Raw genomic sequence first — 12,808 nt, 5'->3', positions numbered from 1 at the left:
TAATATCCAACACCCATTTATATTTATATCTTACAATCCTTTGATCTAAGCTTAGGGGTTAGTTTGTTTCTTTGACTGTTTGTTTCCTTTTGAAAAACAATACAAACGGTCACTGTCTAGTTTCTCTTTCTTACATTCAAGCAAGGTGAAACATATTTGGATCACATCTGCCTTGTGACATTCAACATTAGCTACTGGGCTCTACCAACAGCAGCAGAGCCAAGGGAAGTTATTATTCCCCTCTACTCAGTCTTCATTAAACCACATCTGGAGTACCTCATCCAAGTTTGGCCCACATCAGGACAAGAAACATGTCGATAAACTTTAACAAATCCAAGGAACGGCCCCCAGGACAGTCAGAGCTGGAGCTTAAAACCATTTGAGGAGAAGCTGCGGGACCATGGCTCATTCAGACCAGAAACAAGATAGCTTTGGGGGCACCTTATAGCAACCGCTATGGGAATGTTATAGAGATGACAGAGCCAGCCTCTTTACCAGGGTGTATACTGAGAGACAAGGACCATAAACGAAGTCAGGAGGCTATGGATATGAGGGAGGAAAGAAAAAAAATGTGTTTGTGAGAATAATTAAGCACCAAAAGGTGTTGTACACCTCCACTACTGGGGATTTTCAAGACCCAACAAGAAGAAGGCCTGAGCAACCTGTTTTAAATTCAGTGTTGACCCTGCATTGAGCAGATTGGAGAAGAGACCACCTGAGGTCCCTTCCAGCCTGAAAGGCTCTGGGATGCTGCAAAGAGAACACAGAGACAGAGAGGAACCCATCCCATAATCACCCCAGAAACCTGGTAGGGGAGTAACCTCAACTGCTTCAAAAGCATGTGTGAGAAACCCAAACTGAATAATTAAGGAGAATACTATTCTAACTCCTCAGAACAGATGCTGGTTTCAGTGACTTATTTTAAACAACTGTTACGTTCTTATTTCAGTGTATTTTGACAATGACTAACATGGTTAACTATGCAGGCAGGATACTCTGGTAATAAGATGATTATTTTCTTTTCAGTTTGCTATGTTGTGTAGTGTTGGAACAATCCTACTATATTTATGTTTCAAGGGCAAAAGGAAAATTGCTTCCTCCACAGAGGGAAGAAACAAATGGAATTCCCGCAGATGGAGTAACTGGGAACAGAGCTGGCAGGAAATAACCAGATCTCCTCCTTCTGCATGTCTAGTGATTCTACTTCACCATCTGGGGCACACCAACAGCCATCTCAGAGCTCCTGCCATTTCCTTCCTATAGCCAGTATAGCTGCCTATTTGTAGGAAACAAGTTTCATGCATTGCCTCTTTTTGCATTTTAACGTGGACCTCTGTATAGAAAGGAATAAGTTGTTAAATTATTAGGCCAACCCTCACCTCTAGATCCTGAAGATGGCACAGTGGGTCTGTCTTAACACTCCTCAGTATGTCCACGTGCTACAATAAAAAGGTAGTAGGTACCAGGTGTGGCTTATTAAGGCTTCCAAAAGTTGACAGTGGCTTATTTCATATAAGCCTATCATATCGTAAAGCAATTTTTGTCTACAATTGCAGTGGTACAATAAACTGCAAGGGTCTGCTTGAACACATTTTGCTTTCAGAAAATTAATGAGAAACTTATTTGTAGAGGTCTTTGACCAACTGTGATGCTGTACTTGCAGACAACAATGAAAAGCTGTGAGAAAGTTTTTGATGTTTACATGCACTAATGGGCATGATGATCAAGTTTGTTGATTCAGTTCAGTGAAAGCAAATGGATGACAGGTTGAACACTACAGAAGGGTATTTTAAGATGCGTTATGTCACTAAAATTGTACATATACATAGTATTTCTTTTATCATAGTTTGCCTTAGAGTATACATATAGACAATGTGTTTCCAGGTCAAATAATATATAAATCACAAGATCAGAACTTGGGGAATAAAATTGTAGTGGGTCAAGATATAAAATATGTCTTGAAATATATATATAAAATTGGATCAGCTTTCTTAAACATTGAACTTTTTCCACGATAAAAGCATTACTTGCAGTAGAATAAGTGAGAATAAACATCTCTGAACACTATTCCTTCTAAAATTACAGGGCCCACCATTAAAAGGAACCAGCCATCAAACAAGGAGATTAAGTCAATTATTGGATTCATTTTGAAAGGTGATGGGACCAAACTTAGGGCTTGTGTGGTGCAGAGTAAATACAGCTTTTGTGGCTGACTAGGGTTTTTCCACCCCTCCATCCATGTGTTTTCTGTGCTGTATCTTGGGGAACATGGAGGTTGTTTCATATGAGAGCAAGGAAACAGAGTGAAGCCGAGAGCTGAGCTGTACTATCTGCCACGCTAACAGCATGGCAGTAGACTTGCATAAGGAAGGCTTTCAGACACACCTACACCCCAGGGAAATGAAAGGCCCTGTCCAGGCAGCATGAAGGGAAATATATTTTACAGTAATACGGACACATACAATATTGCCTAACAAAGGTCAAAGGTTCCAACCAACATACCCTATGGTAAGAAAAGCATGAAAGCCAGGGAAGAAAAAAAACAGATGTGTCACACTAGACAAAAAGTAGAAGCTCACTTATCATTGAGGTAAAGCACTAAGAGTTCCCCTAATCAACAAATGTACAAAAATGGTTCATAAAATATCTTTAAAACCATAGGACAGGCTTTTATTCCATTCTGTTAGCAGGGGAGACCTGATCAGAATGCAGAAGAAAATCACCAGCAAAGTCAGAGAAAATGTGACATCAAGGCCTACACACAGGTTTATAAGAAAAAAACATGGTGGAAAGAATGAACTACGGAGATCACAGTTTTTCTGTGAAAGTTAAAACTTAGTGAAAGTTAAAACTTCTGTGAAGTTAAAACTTATTTTCACAATGTGCAGTACCACACATTTTTGGTTTTTTTTTGTTTGTTTGTTTGTTTTCCCCCCTTAGCTTGACAGCGAAAATTTGGAAGAAAGTGCTACATTTGATTTTCATGTTACCAGAAACTTTGTTTTTAAGAATAGAGTAATAGCACTTATCTAAAGCAATTTTTAAAAAGCTGTTTATTGATTTCTTTTTGTTCAATTTAGAGAAAATAAGCTATGGAAGCGGTATATATTACTTACGTAGCACTATACTGTAAATATACATGCCTAGCACTTAGCTAACAAATTGGAGACATGGGCCATGCTCTTTGTTTTCCAAATTAAGCAGTAATTTGACACGTTTTAAATGTCTGAAGAAGAAAAGGAGAAGGAAGAATAAAAAACCTCATGCAGTTTCTCTGCATGGTGGCACATGCATTACAACACATTTTCACTGACACACAACATGACAACCTGAACAAAACAATATGATCTAGCACTTTAAAAAGTTATAAATATTTCTCTATGAATTTCTACACAGAAACATAAAATTATTGCTATCAAAGAAAACACTGATGTTATCAATGGGTCATGCAAAGGTGTAGAAAGGAATTCTAATTCTGTGCTTCCAGTGGAAAGTATACTCCTTCTAAAAGGTACCCTGCAATACACATATCCCAGAAAGTGATCCAGTCTCTGACAAAGTTTCAAAAGGTTAAAACATGTAGTTTCTTTCAGGTTGTCATCTTGTAGAAGTGGATGCAAGTGTCTGTGTCACAAAAATGTAGTGTTATTAGGAATATCATATGACAGGTCTTCAAATTCTAGACATTGAGAGGAGGACCAATGAATTGAAACACGTTTCAGCAATCACATTACAGCTATGAATGCCATCTGACAATACTCTCATAGAAGGAGGCCAACAAAATGACAACATGACCTAACATTTATTTATGGCTATAAAAGTTTTCTACATAAATCAGAATTTATGGAAGACAAATTTCCCTCACTTGCCTTTGGCTTATGAATCAATCTATTCTCAGCAGCTAGGAAACTGCTATTCTGGAAGATGTCATAAAAAGCCACAAGTATAACAAGGGAAGAAAAACACAACACACAAAACAGGTGCAGCGACCATGCAAACACTTTTCATGTTCCAGACATTTTTCAATATATGACCATATATTAAAATGAAATTCAGAGTAAATGTCGTTGTACTTGCTTGCAGGTGGTTTGCTGAACAATCAAACCAACAATACCAGTGATAAAAACAACACTATACTCAGCATTACTTTTTACGATGGAAGATTTATCAATTCTGAGAGACATACCTTTTGTCTCTCCAGCAGGCTTCACTGAGCATTCCTTTCTTAGCCTTTGCAACCTCTTCCTGCTTTTAACAAAAGCTCAACCAAAATTTAAGGCTAAACTTACACTAACATCTTGGATTACATGACTTCTAGCAAGAGGCATTCAACCAAATTTGTTCCACATATTACTCAAGAACTAACTTCTTTAATGGTATATCTTCTACCAAAATAAAACATCAGCATGCAGTTTATTGAATGGTATTAGCATGGCTAGGGACAAGACAGCGCTTGTTTAGCATCTCCTGGCCCACGCAGATACTTGTGTATCCTTCAGCACAGTGAGAATCCAGAGCACACATCCTTATCTCTTACACAAATAATTTTCAGTCTCCCATGCAACTTCTGAACAAGGGGCAGAATTGACCCTCACTCTAAAACCACTTAAATATTTCAGTTTTAAGTTATGGTTCTGTCAAGCTACATTAACAAATTAGTGTCTTGGAAACAGTAGACAGAGTATGTAATGTCTACAGTCTTGTGCTTTGTAGTATTTTGCCAAAAGGGAAGTGATTAGGGTATCATTCACAAACACACAGACTCACTTCTTGAAGTTTTACCTCACTTCCAAAAGAGCCTCCAAACTGAAGATTGCATGAATGAGCTCAGAGAAGTGGTGCTACGCCGTGCTCTCTGATCACTCAAACTGTGAAAGCGGCATGTCCCAAAACTCGTTATTTATGGGGACGATTTTAGCGTGATCTTCATCCCTTTCTCTTCAGAATTGGACAACTGATAGGAAACTCGGAGCTGTTAATTTCTACAGTTAATCTTAACGGTTGATTTTATGCCTTGCAAATGTTATTCTAAAGTGTTAGAGTAAATAGAACACTAGACCGTTGTTGATTTAACTGATTATACATACTTTTTCCCATCCAAAGGATTATTTACTGAGGCAACAAACTGAAAACGAATTAAAGAGTACTCCTTTTTATTCACAGCAGAGTTCACCCACGGAATTCATTGCTACAGGATATTCTCAAAGCTAACACCGCAGCTCAGAATTAATGAAATACAAGAAATCGAGATACAAAATAGCAACCTTTATGTGACATTCGGGTTTTACTACTGCTTACTCAAGACAGGAAATGGACAGGTAAGACTCAGAAGAAGTCCATTAACTCAACCACATCCTGAACATAATGCATCAAAGGATACACTTCTCACAACACACCAAAATAAAGATACCGGATAATTCAACTTGTTGGCTTTTTCTTTTAAATATTCAGAAGTTTAGCTGGTTCATCTGGCAAAACAACCCCCAGCATGCCAGTTCTTCTCAGCACAAGGATCAGCAGACTCTGCCACTCGTATTCCTGCCAGCAACACATGCACTTTTTCTGAAAACCTCTTATCGGTGTGCTGCTGCCTTCTGCCCTGCTTAGCTTCAGAGATCCATCAGGATGACAGCACGAAGAGCTGTGACCACCCGAAAAGTAATCCTGCAGGAAAGTATTTTACCCTACAAAACAAATTGGGATCAATTTATCAATTTAGTTACAAGTATTGACCAATCTGCTGCAGCACAGGAAAAAAAAAAAAAAACATATTTTACTAGCTTAGCAAAGTCATACTTAAGGTATCTTTAGAACTGCCTAAAGATATTATAAAAGCTTACACAATCTACTTGACCACACAGGCTTTTTCACTCATTAGCACTTGCTAACATAACTCTTCGTGATAGGAAGCACACAGGCTGTTTCTTGGAGCACTGCACTCCAACATAGCAAAGTAATCACTGGTATTCCTCACGTGAAGTTATCCTCAAAACAGGACGCTGCAGTTTCTCAATGACTATCATTTCAGGGTAACAAGAGAAAGAGAAGAAATGGAGAAAAACTGGAGTGCAAGCATCCAGCAATTTTTCATGTGTGTGCAAAACGTTTTACTGCATGATGAAGGGGTGCATTATTTGAAGTCCCTCTCCGATACAACCCAATGAATGCTCTTCCTTTCCAGCAGTCCCTGTAGCAGTGCAAGCCACTCTGAAGCTGATCTGTGTTTGCCAGCATTTGCAGCTCCACTACTCCAACCAACATCCTGGTAAAGCTGCACATGATGATTTTAGTGCTTTGGTGCTTAACACTGGTACACACTGTCCCCCAGCAAGCGCCATCTTGCACTTTGTCTCTCACTTTTTTGGACTTCTGGCAAATTACCTGAAATTACCTACACACGCACAAGTGCAATAACAGTATCGTTCTCTTCCCTGACCTCCACCAAAAACGGGCCATCTGTTCCCAAAACACATACATTTCTGTCACCTCGTTCCGCTTTGACTGGTATAAAAACCAGACTATGGCTCAGTTTTGTACCTGCACTCCAAGTGACAGAGACAGAATGTGACACACAGCATGACTTGCAGCTGATACCTGGGTGCTCCAGCACTACAAATAAAGGATTCAGCTGCTTTCTTCCAAATTCCTGCAGCCACATGGCAAGTTGCTTGCTTTCTCCAAGTAACTATACTATATCAGCTGCCTCCCACTGATTTCCATGCCCAGGTTCAACACTGAGGAACAAGTCACCCACCTGGCTGACCCCAAGCTTGGCAAATTTGTAGGTTCTGTTAAATCTCACCTGAAATGGCTACAGAGAGCTAGTGTGTGGTGCTCGCGGGCAAAGGCTGCCTCCCTGCCCTCCCCAAAACACTTTTGTCCGGATCTTAATTGGCCTAAAATGGAAGCCACAGAGATTTAAATTACATTTGCTTTTTGTGCACAAGAAAACCTAAGCCTGTGCCTACCAGCTTGGAAAATGTTGCTCCTGCAAGACTGCATAAATTTCTTCCCCTTGACACCTTTCACCTGCTCCCATTGAACTAGGTAAATAGCAAAACTTCCTTTCATAAATGAAGCCAGATATATTTCTAAAACATTTGAAGAGGAGAAGGAAACTTAACAGCCATTTTAGGATCTCTTGTGCAAACTGGCATCTACGTTTATTGTTTTTTTTTAGCTCGCTACCCATTAAGTGCTTCCTAGACTTTTTGTTGATGTGACTAACATTTTTATGAGTGTTCTGGGACAGCAACAGGGTTTTAAAATGTAACAGGAAGTCTACGTGAATCTCTCTCATGCTGTTCTCTATCTTTCTTCTCAGTACACCATAATAAATATTCCCCACTATAACAACACAAATCAGTTTGGTCTTTCTTTTGCCCTATTTTCAGTATCTGGACAATTTGAGGAGTAACAAGCAGCTCCCTCACAGACTATGTGATGTTCATTTCAACTTTAAAAATACATCAGTAACTTTTAATATACACATATATGCATCTGTACATACTGTCACATACAATGCCATTACTCAAATTCTCTAGTCCGAACGGTCCTGCATCACTACTTGCTGTGTCATCACCTTGTCTTAACATCACCTCTACAGGCTGGCACATAAAAATCACTCCATCACCTGAAAACTGCAACACAACATCATATTGTACCACCGTTTTTAAACAGCCACCTCCAAGCACCCAAAAAATAATAATCAGAGCATGACATAGTTCACTGCCTCCGTGGACTTGCTTCAATATTGTGGAGTTGTCTAAATTATTCTGTCTATGGAAAAAGTGCAGAGTAACAACTCAAAGCATCAAAGCACACACAGAAGTACTACATTCTGATATACTCTTTAAATACATCACTTGAATAGTATTTGCGTACCTGATAATGAATCAGTACAGGTATTTCCCCTCCAAAGCTCTCATTAATACTTGTTAATTTGGTGATAGAAGCCAAAGAACTCCGAGCACTCTGGAACCTATTTTTACCTTCCAAGACAGAAAAAGCACCTCGGTCTACCTTATCATGCTCATGACGCACATCCAACAATTGACTGCTTGTGAAAAAATATTGTATATGCTTTTAAAATGTTCAACATAACACTTGTTTATGGCCTGAGTAGATGATCATTCTGATTCATTCAATATCTCTCTGATGAATCACACTCATTGAAAGGAGAAATAAAAGCAATTCCCACTATCTACCAGGAGTTCAAAGATTTGGCTTGAAGAAACAAGTGAAAACTTCCAATTAATAGCTTAACTCTGTCTCCTACAAGAACTCTTTGAAGTATTTTCTTCTTACCTGCTGTCACTTAGCAAATACTAATGCCTGTACTCAACCCCTAAAACAAACAAACAAACAAACAAATAAAAAGCACCACCAACAACAACAACAAAAAAAATACAGCATTCTCAAAAGATCCTACAGTTCTTACCTCATCTTGCTCAAAATTCAAAAGCTCAGAAAAATAGTGCAACTTCTGGGAAGTGCTTGGGCCAGGCAGCTAGCTTACCAAAGCTGATTTGCTGGTAACATGCAATCCAGCAGCATCAGTCAAAACCTAGAGAAAGCTGTTCTCTCTGAGCATTCTTTATTTCAGGCATCCCATTTGAAAATAATAATATTTTCTTTAAAACAAAACTAATGAATTGTGTGCAAAGTAAAACAATTGGAAGCAGAATAATTGAAAATTGTTTTCGAGTGATGTAAACCACAACTTTGTGGTTCAAGTCTTTATAAACCAAGGAAAGCAATTAGCAAAAGACTGTTCTGATGTTTTACTTCAGAGACAGACAAATCACGTTTTGCACATTTGAAGTTCATATGAGTAACAAAAAAGAACAAGTTTATGCCAACTTTTAAGGTTAAAAAAAAAAAAAAAAAGCCCACCACTTGCACCAAAAGCTCTTCTTCCCCCTTTTCCTCCCAGGTTATTATTTGTTTTTTCAGCATTGTACTACTACGACGCAGGAAAATATCACATTGTACTAATCTTACTAAAAAAACAACAACAGATCCAAATCCCTGTCTTACTGCAGAGCACAGTACTTCATTTGCAAGGAAGTTTCACGATCCTGTGAGTTGTCCTTTAAGCTCTAGGTCCACATCAGACTGAACGTAAGATTTTGTCATGAAAATTACATGATGGTGGATCAATTTTGAGGTTGTACGGCTACAGGCAACTTTCCAATCTCCGAAGTCGTTCATTTTGCACATTTTAAATTTCCTGTCTTCACTAGCTGCTCAACACACGATTCTTGTGCTTTAAATGAACACATCTAGGCTACCCTGCACAAGATGATACTTCAGCACTACAGATCTGATCTTAAAACATTCTGACAATGAATTGTGTTTTCTCAATTACGTGATATTAATCCATGCTTGGAAAGTATTTCATAGCAGCATATATTGAATACTTTATTTTAAAAGTAAATAAAATTAAATGCTAAGGTATCAAGGAATTAAAGTATTAAACATTTTTAAAGACTCATATTTCAGCTTTGCGGATGTGTTATTTTTAATGAGTTTGCCCCAGCTGCTATTCCCCTCCACACACCTCGTCAGGGCTCTCCAAGCTAGTTAGAAACCCAAAAGCAAATTCTACCACGATAAGAAACTACAGCAATCCATCATTTTAAATCACACACACACAGGTCCTGAACAAAACGCAAAGCTCCACATTTCCACTTTTTGGCACAGCTACACACATCTACTGCCCAGACAGGGGCAGGAGACAGAAGGCATCACTCTGCGCAATGAGTCCTTGTGGCAGCTTTTCAGCTCCGGATGTAACCTTACCTTAAGTCATACAAATAACCATCATTCTGATATATGAACTCTAAAGAGCCTTTTTCCAGAAGCCCACGAAGCACTTCCTTGAAGCTTTGGAAAGGAAGAGAGCATTGGCTTGGGGATTGCTCAGGTGCAGACAGAACTGGAGCAGTGAAGAAGCTGAACTAGGTTTCACCCCAGAGAGCACTCTGCTAAGGTTTGCAATAGGAAAAGGAGCAGCACCTATAGACATAGCACATTAAGGTACAGAACACTGAACAAGATCACCAGGTCCAAAACCTCTGCAGAATGGTTTCTGTTCATATTCAAGCCAGGAAGTCCCTCCTTCAGGTTTACACTTCGATTAATCTTCACATGAAGATGACTTAAGACCATAAGCAATTTTTGACATCAGCTCCGTGCAGGTATTACTGCAATGCGAAAGCACCTCTGCATTACCGAGCACCAGGAATCAGGACAGCAAAACAATTTTATCTGAACTTCTGGTGATACAGGAAGAGTCTGGCAAGAACCACCACACAAGCAAGCACCTGACAGAACAACCCCTCTATTACTGTGATACCGCAGATAGATATTATAGTATAAGAGACATCAACAAAACCCACCTCGACACAATTTAACTTCTAGAATCTTTCCTTCTCCTCACATGGCTTTCCAGCCAATTCATCCTCACCCACAAACCACGTATCTTTCATGAGATTAAGGAATACACGGACAAGGCCTGACAGGTTTCAAACACAGGGGTGCCCTCCGTCCTGCCCTGGCATGGGGGGACCACCCGGTGCCAACACACTTGGCATTGAGGGCAGCCTGTCGCCTGCCCCATCCACCGCCCGGCTCCCACCACACTGGCCACATTGACACCCGCTCGTGCCCCACCGATGCGGGGATGGATGGCCACGAAGCTGGCGGGGTCCCACTCCAAGGGGCCTGGGGAGCCACAACCCTGCCAAGAGCTGAGCCAGCCACCTGCACAGGGGCCCGGGGATTCAGAAAGGGGGGTGCAGGTGCTGGTGGTGGGCTGCACAGCTGCCTCCATCGCACCCTCCATCCCATCCTACCCACGGCCTGCACCCCTATGGCAGCAGCCAGTGGTCTCCTTTGGGGAGGATGCTGAGGGCACCCTGGGGAGGGGCAGTGGAGGGCATTCCCCGGGGAGGGAGATGCTGGGAAAGGGAGGCCACAGTCGGGCCACCACGGGGCTTCTCCAGGGCCAAGTGTGGGGCCCTGGGGGGTCCTCCCAGCCCCCACTTGTCCCCTCCTGCCCCGTGGCCACCCCAGCCAGCAGCAGCCCGAGCAGCACGCGCGGCTGTGGAGGTGAAGCTCATCGTCCTGCAGACCGAGCGAGCAAGCAGTGCTTTATTCGAAGTTGCATTTTCAAATTACGCGGAGGGCACGAATTAATAATATTAGCATATCCACCCACGGCTGGGCACCGCAGCTCTACGTCCAAAAATAATCCCTGCTTTGGCCGGCTGCCTGCTAAGTAATGCGCTTTAACAAACTGAAATTTCAATCTTAAAAAAAAAAAAAAAAAAAAGAGCACCCACCTCCCCCCCTGCAAAGCTCCGCGAATTTGGGAATTTGGGAATCGGAATTTCACAAAGCAGCCGCGAACGGGAGCGGGGCGGCTGCCGGGAGCCCCCCGGCCCTGGCTCTCCAGTCCCGGCAGCAAAAATCACGGCCACCGGCGCAGGGAATAACAACGGCGGTGTAAGGGATAAGGCAGGAGGGGAAGGAAAGTTTGTGGGGAATATAAGGCAATTCGGCAGCAGCAGCCGGGGAGGAAAGCGGAGCATCCCACAGAGCATGTCCCGGGGCCAGAGGGTCAGACGGACGGACGGACGGACAGAGGGACGTACCGGCAGCCAGGCACACGGGCAGGAGCAGCCTGAAGGTGAGCCCGCACAGCACCTCGGTGGCCATCGCGCCGGGGCGGGGGGGGGGGGGGGTCTCGGCCGGCCGTCGAGCCGTCCCTCGCTGCGCGCCACCGCCGCTCCTAGGTCCCCCCGTGCGCGGAGCCGCCGCGGCGGCGGAGCATCGCCCGTCCCCTCCTCGCCTCACGCCGCCCGCCGCATCCCCGTGCGGCCCGGGGCACACGCACACACAGACACACAGACACACACACACACACGCCCGCCCCCTCGGGGCTCCGCGGCGGCGGCGGCGGCGGCGGCAGCAGCAGCGCGGCCCCCTCCTCGCCCGCCGCCCCGACGGCGCGCCCCGAGCCGCTCAATGAAACGGCCCCGGGCTCCGCCCCGACGGGGCCGGGCCGGGCCGGGCCGAGCCGAGCCGGGCCGCCAGGGGGGCGGGCAAGGCGCTGCCGCCCACCGCCCCCGCCCAGGTGGCCGCTTTGCCCGCACCCGGGGCTTGGCTTTTCCTCCTCCCGTGCGTCTGTCCTTGCTTCAAATTTCTTCTGGTTTTCCACTTTTTTTTTTTTTTATTCATTTTTTTTTTTATTCCTTTTTTTTTTTTTTTTTTTTCTGGAGTGGTTTTCTGTAAGTCGCCTGCTTCCCGCCCCAGGTTGCGGCAGCGCGTTTGGGTGCGCAAAGCAAATTGTCGCCTGGAAGGAAAAAAAAAAACAAAAACACACACACACACACACACACAAAAACCCTAGATCTGGAATGCATCTGACTTTTCTGGAAAGCTTCTTCCCCGGAGATGGTGTGAGAGCACTGTGGGTTTAAAGGGGCAGTCTGAGGCTCAGCTGGCGTGTCCCCGGTTGCGTGCCGAATAACCCTAACAGTTTGGGTTGAGCAGTGATGCTACAAAGGAGAGAGCTGTTAATGGTATTATTAATGCAGATGAAAAGGCCACTTAGTCTTGGGCAGTATCTCGCAATTCCTCCCACTTACACGAGTCAAGTGCAGACAGAAGCCCCTTGTTGCGGGAGCAGCGCTGCAGGGAACTTCACCCTCACACAAGATCTGGAGCAGGGGAAAGCAGGAGCCGTGCCCCTGTGGTGCTTAACTTAAATTCCCAGCGCTTCTCCCTGGTGAAGGACGTC

The 12,808-nt window shown here is 43.2% G+C and overlaps 1 protein-coding gene across 1 annotated transcript in view; it reads right to left on the bottom strand.

Annotated features, from left to right (window-relative positions):
- The window catches only part of PIEZO2 (piezo type mechanosensitive ion channel component 2), a 315,845-nt gene extending 303,837 nt beyond the window's left edge, over window positions 1-12,008 (bottom strand). Inside the window, 1 exon segment of the mRNA XM_040549988.1 lies at window positions 11,661-12,008. Within this exon segment, the coding sequence (XP_040405922.1) occupies window positions 11,661-11,724 (64 nt within the window). The 5' untranslated portion in view covers window positions 11,725-12,008.
- Window positions 12,009-12,808: the final 800 nt, after the last annotated feature.

This window comes from Cygnus olor, chromosome 2 (assembly GCF_009769625.2).
Source record: "Cygnus olor isolate bCygOlo1 chromosome 2, bCygOlo1.pri.v2, whole genome shotgun sequence".
Taxonomy (NCBI): Eukaryota; Metazoa; Chordata; class Aves; order Anseriformes; family Anatidae; genus Cygnus; species Cygnus olor.
The sequence above is the reverse complement of the archived record's forward strand: the minus strand, read 5'-3'. Positions and strand labels throughout refer to the sequence as shown.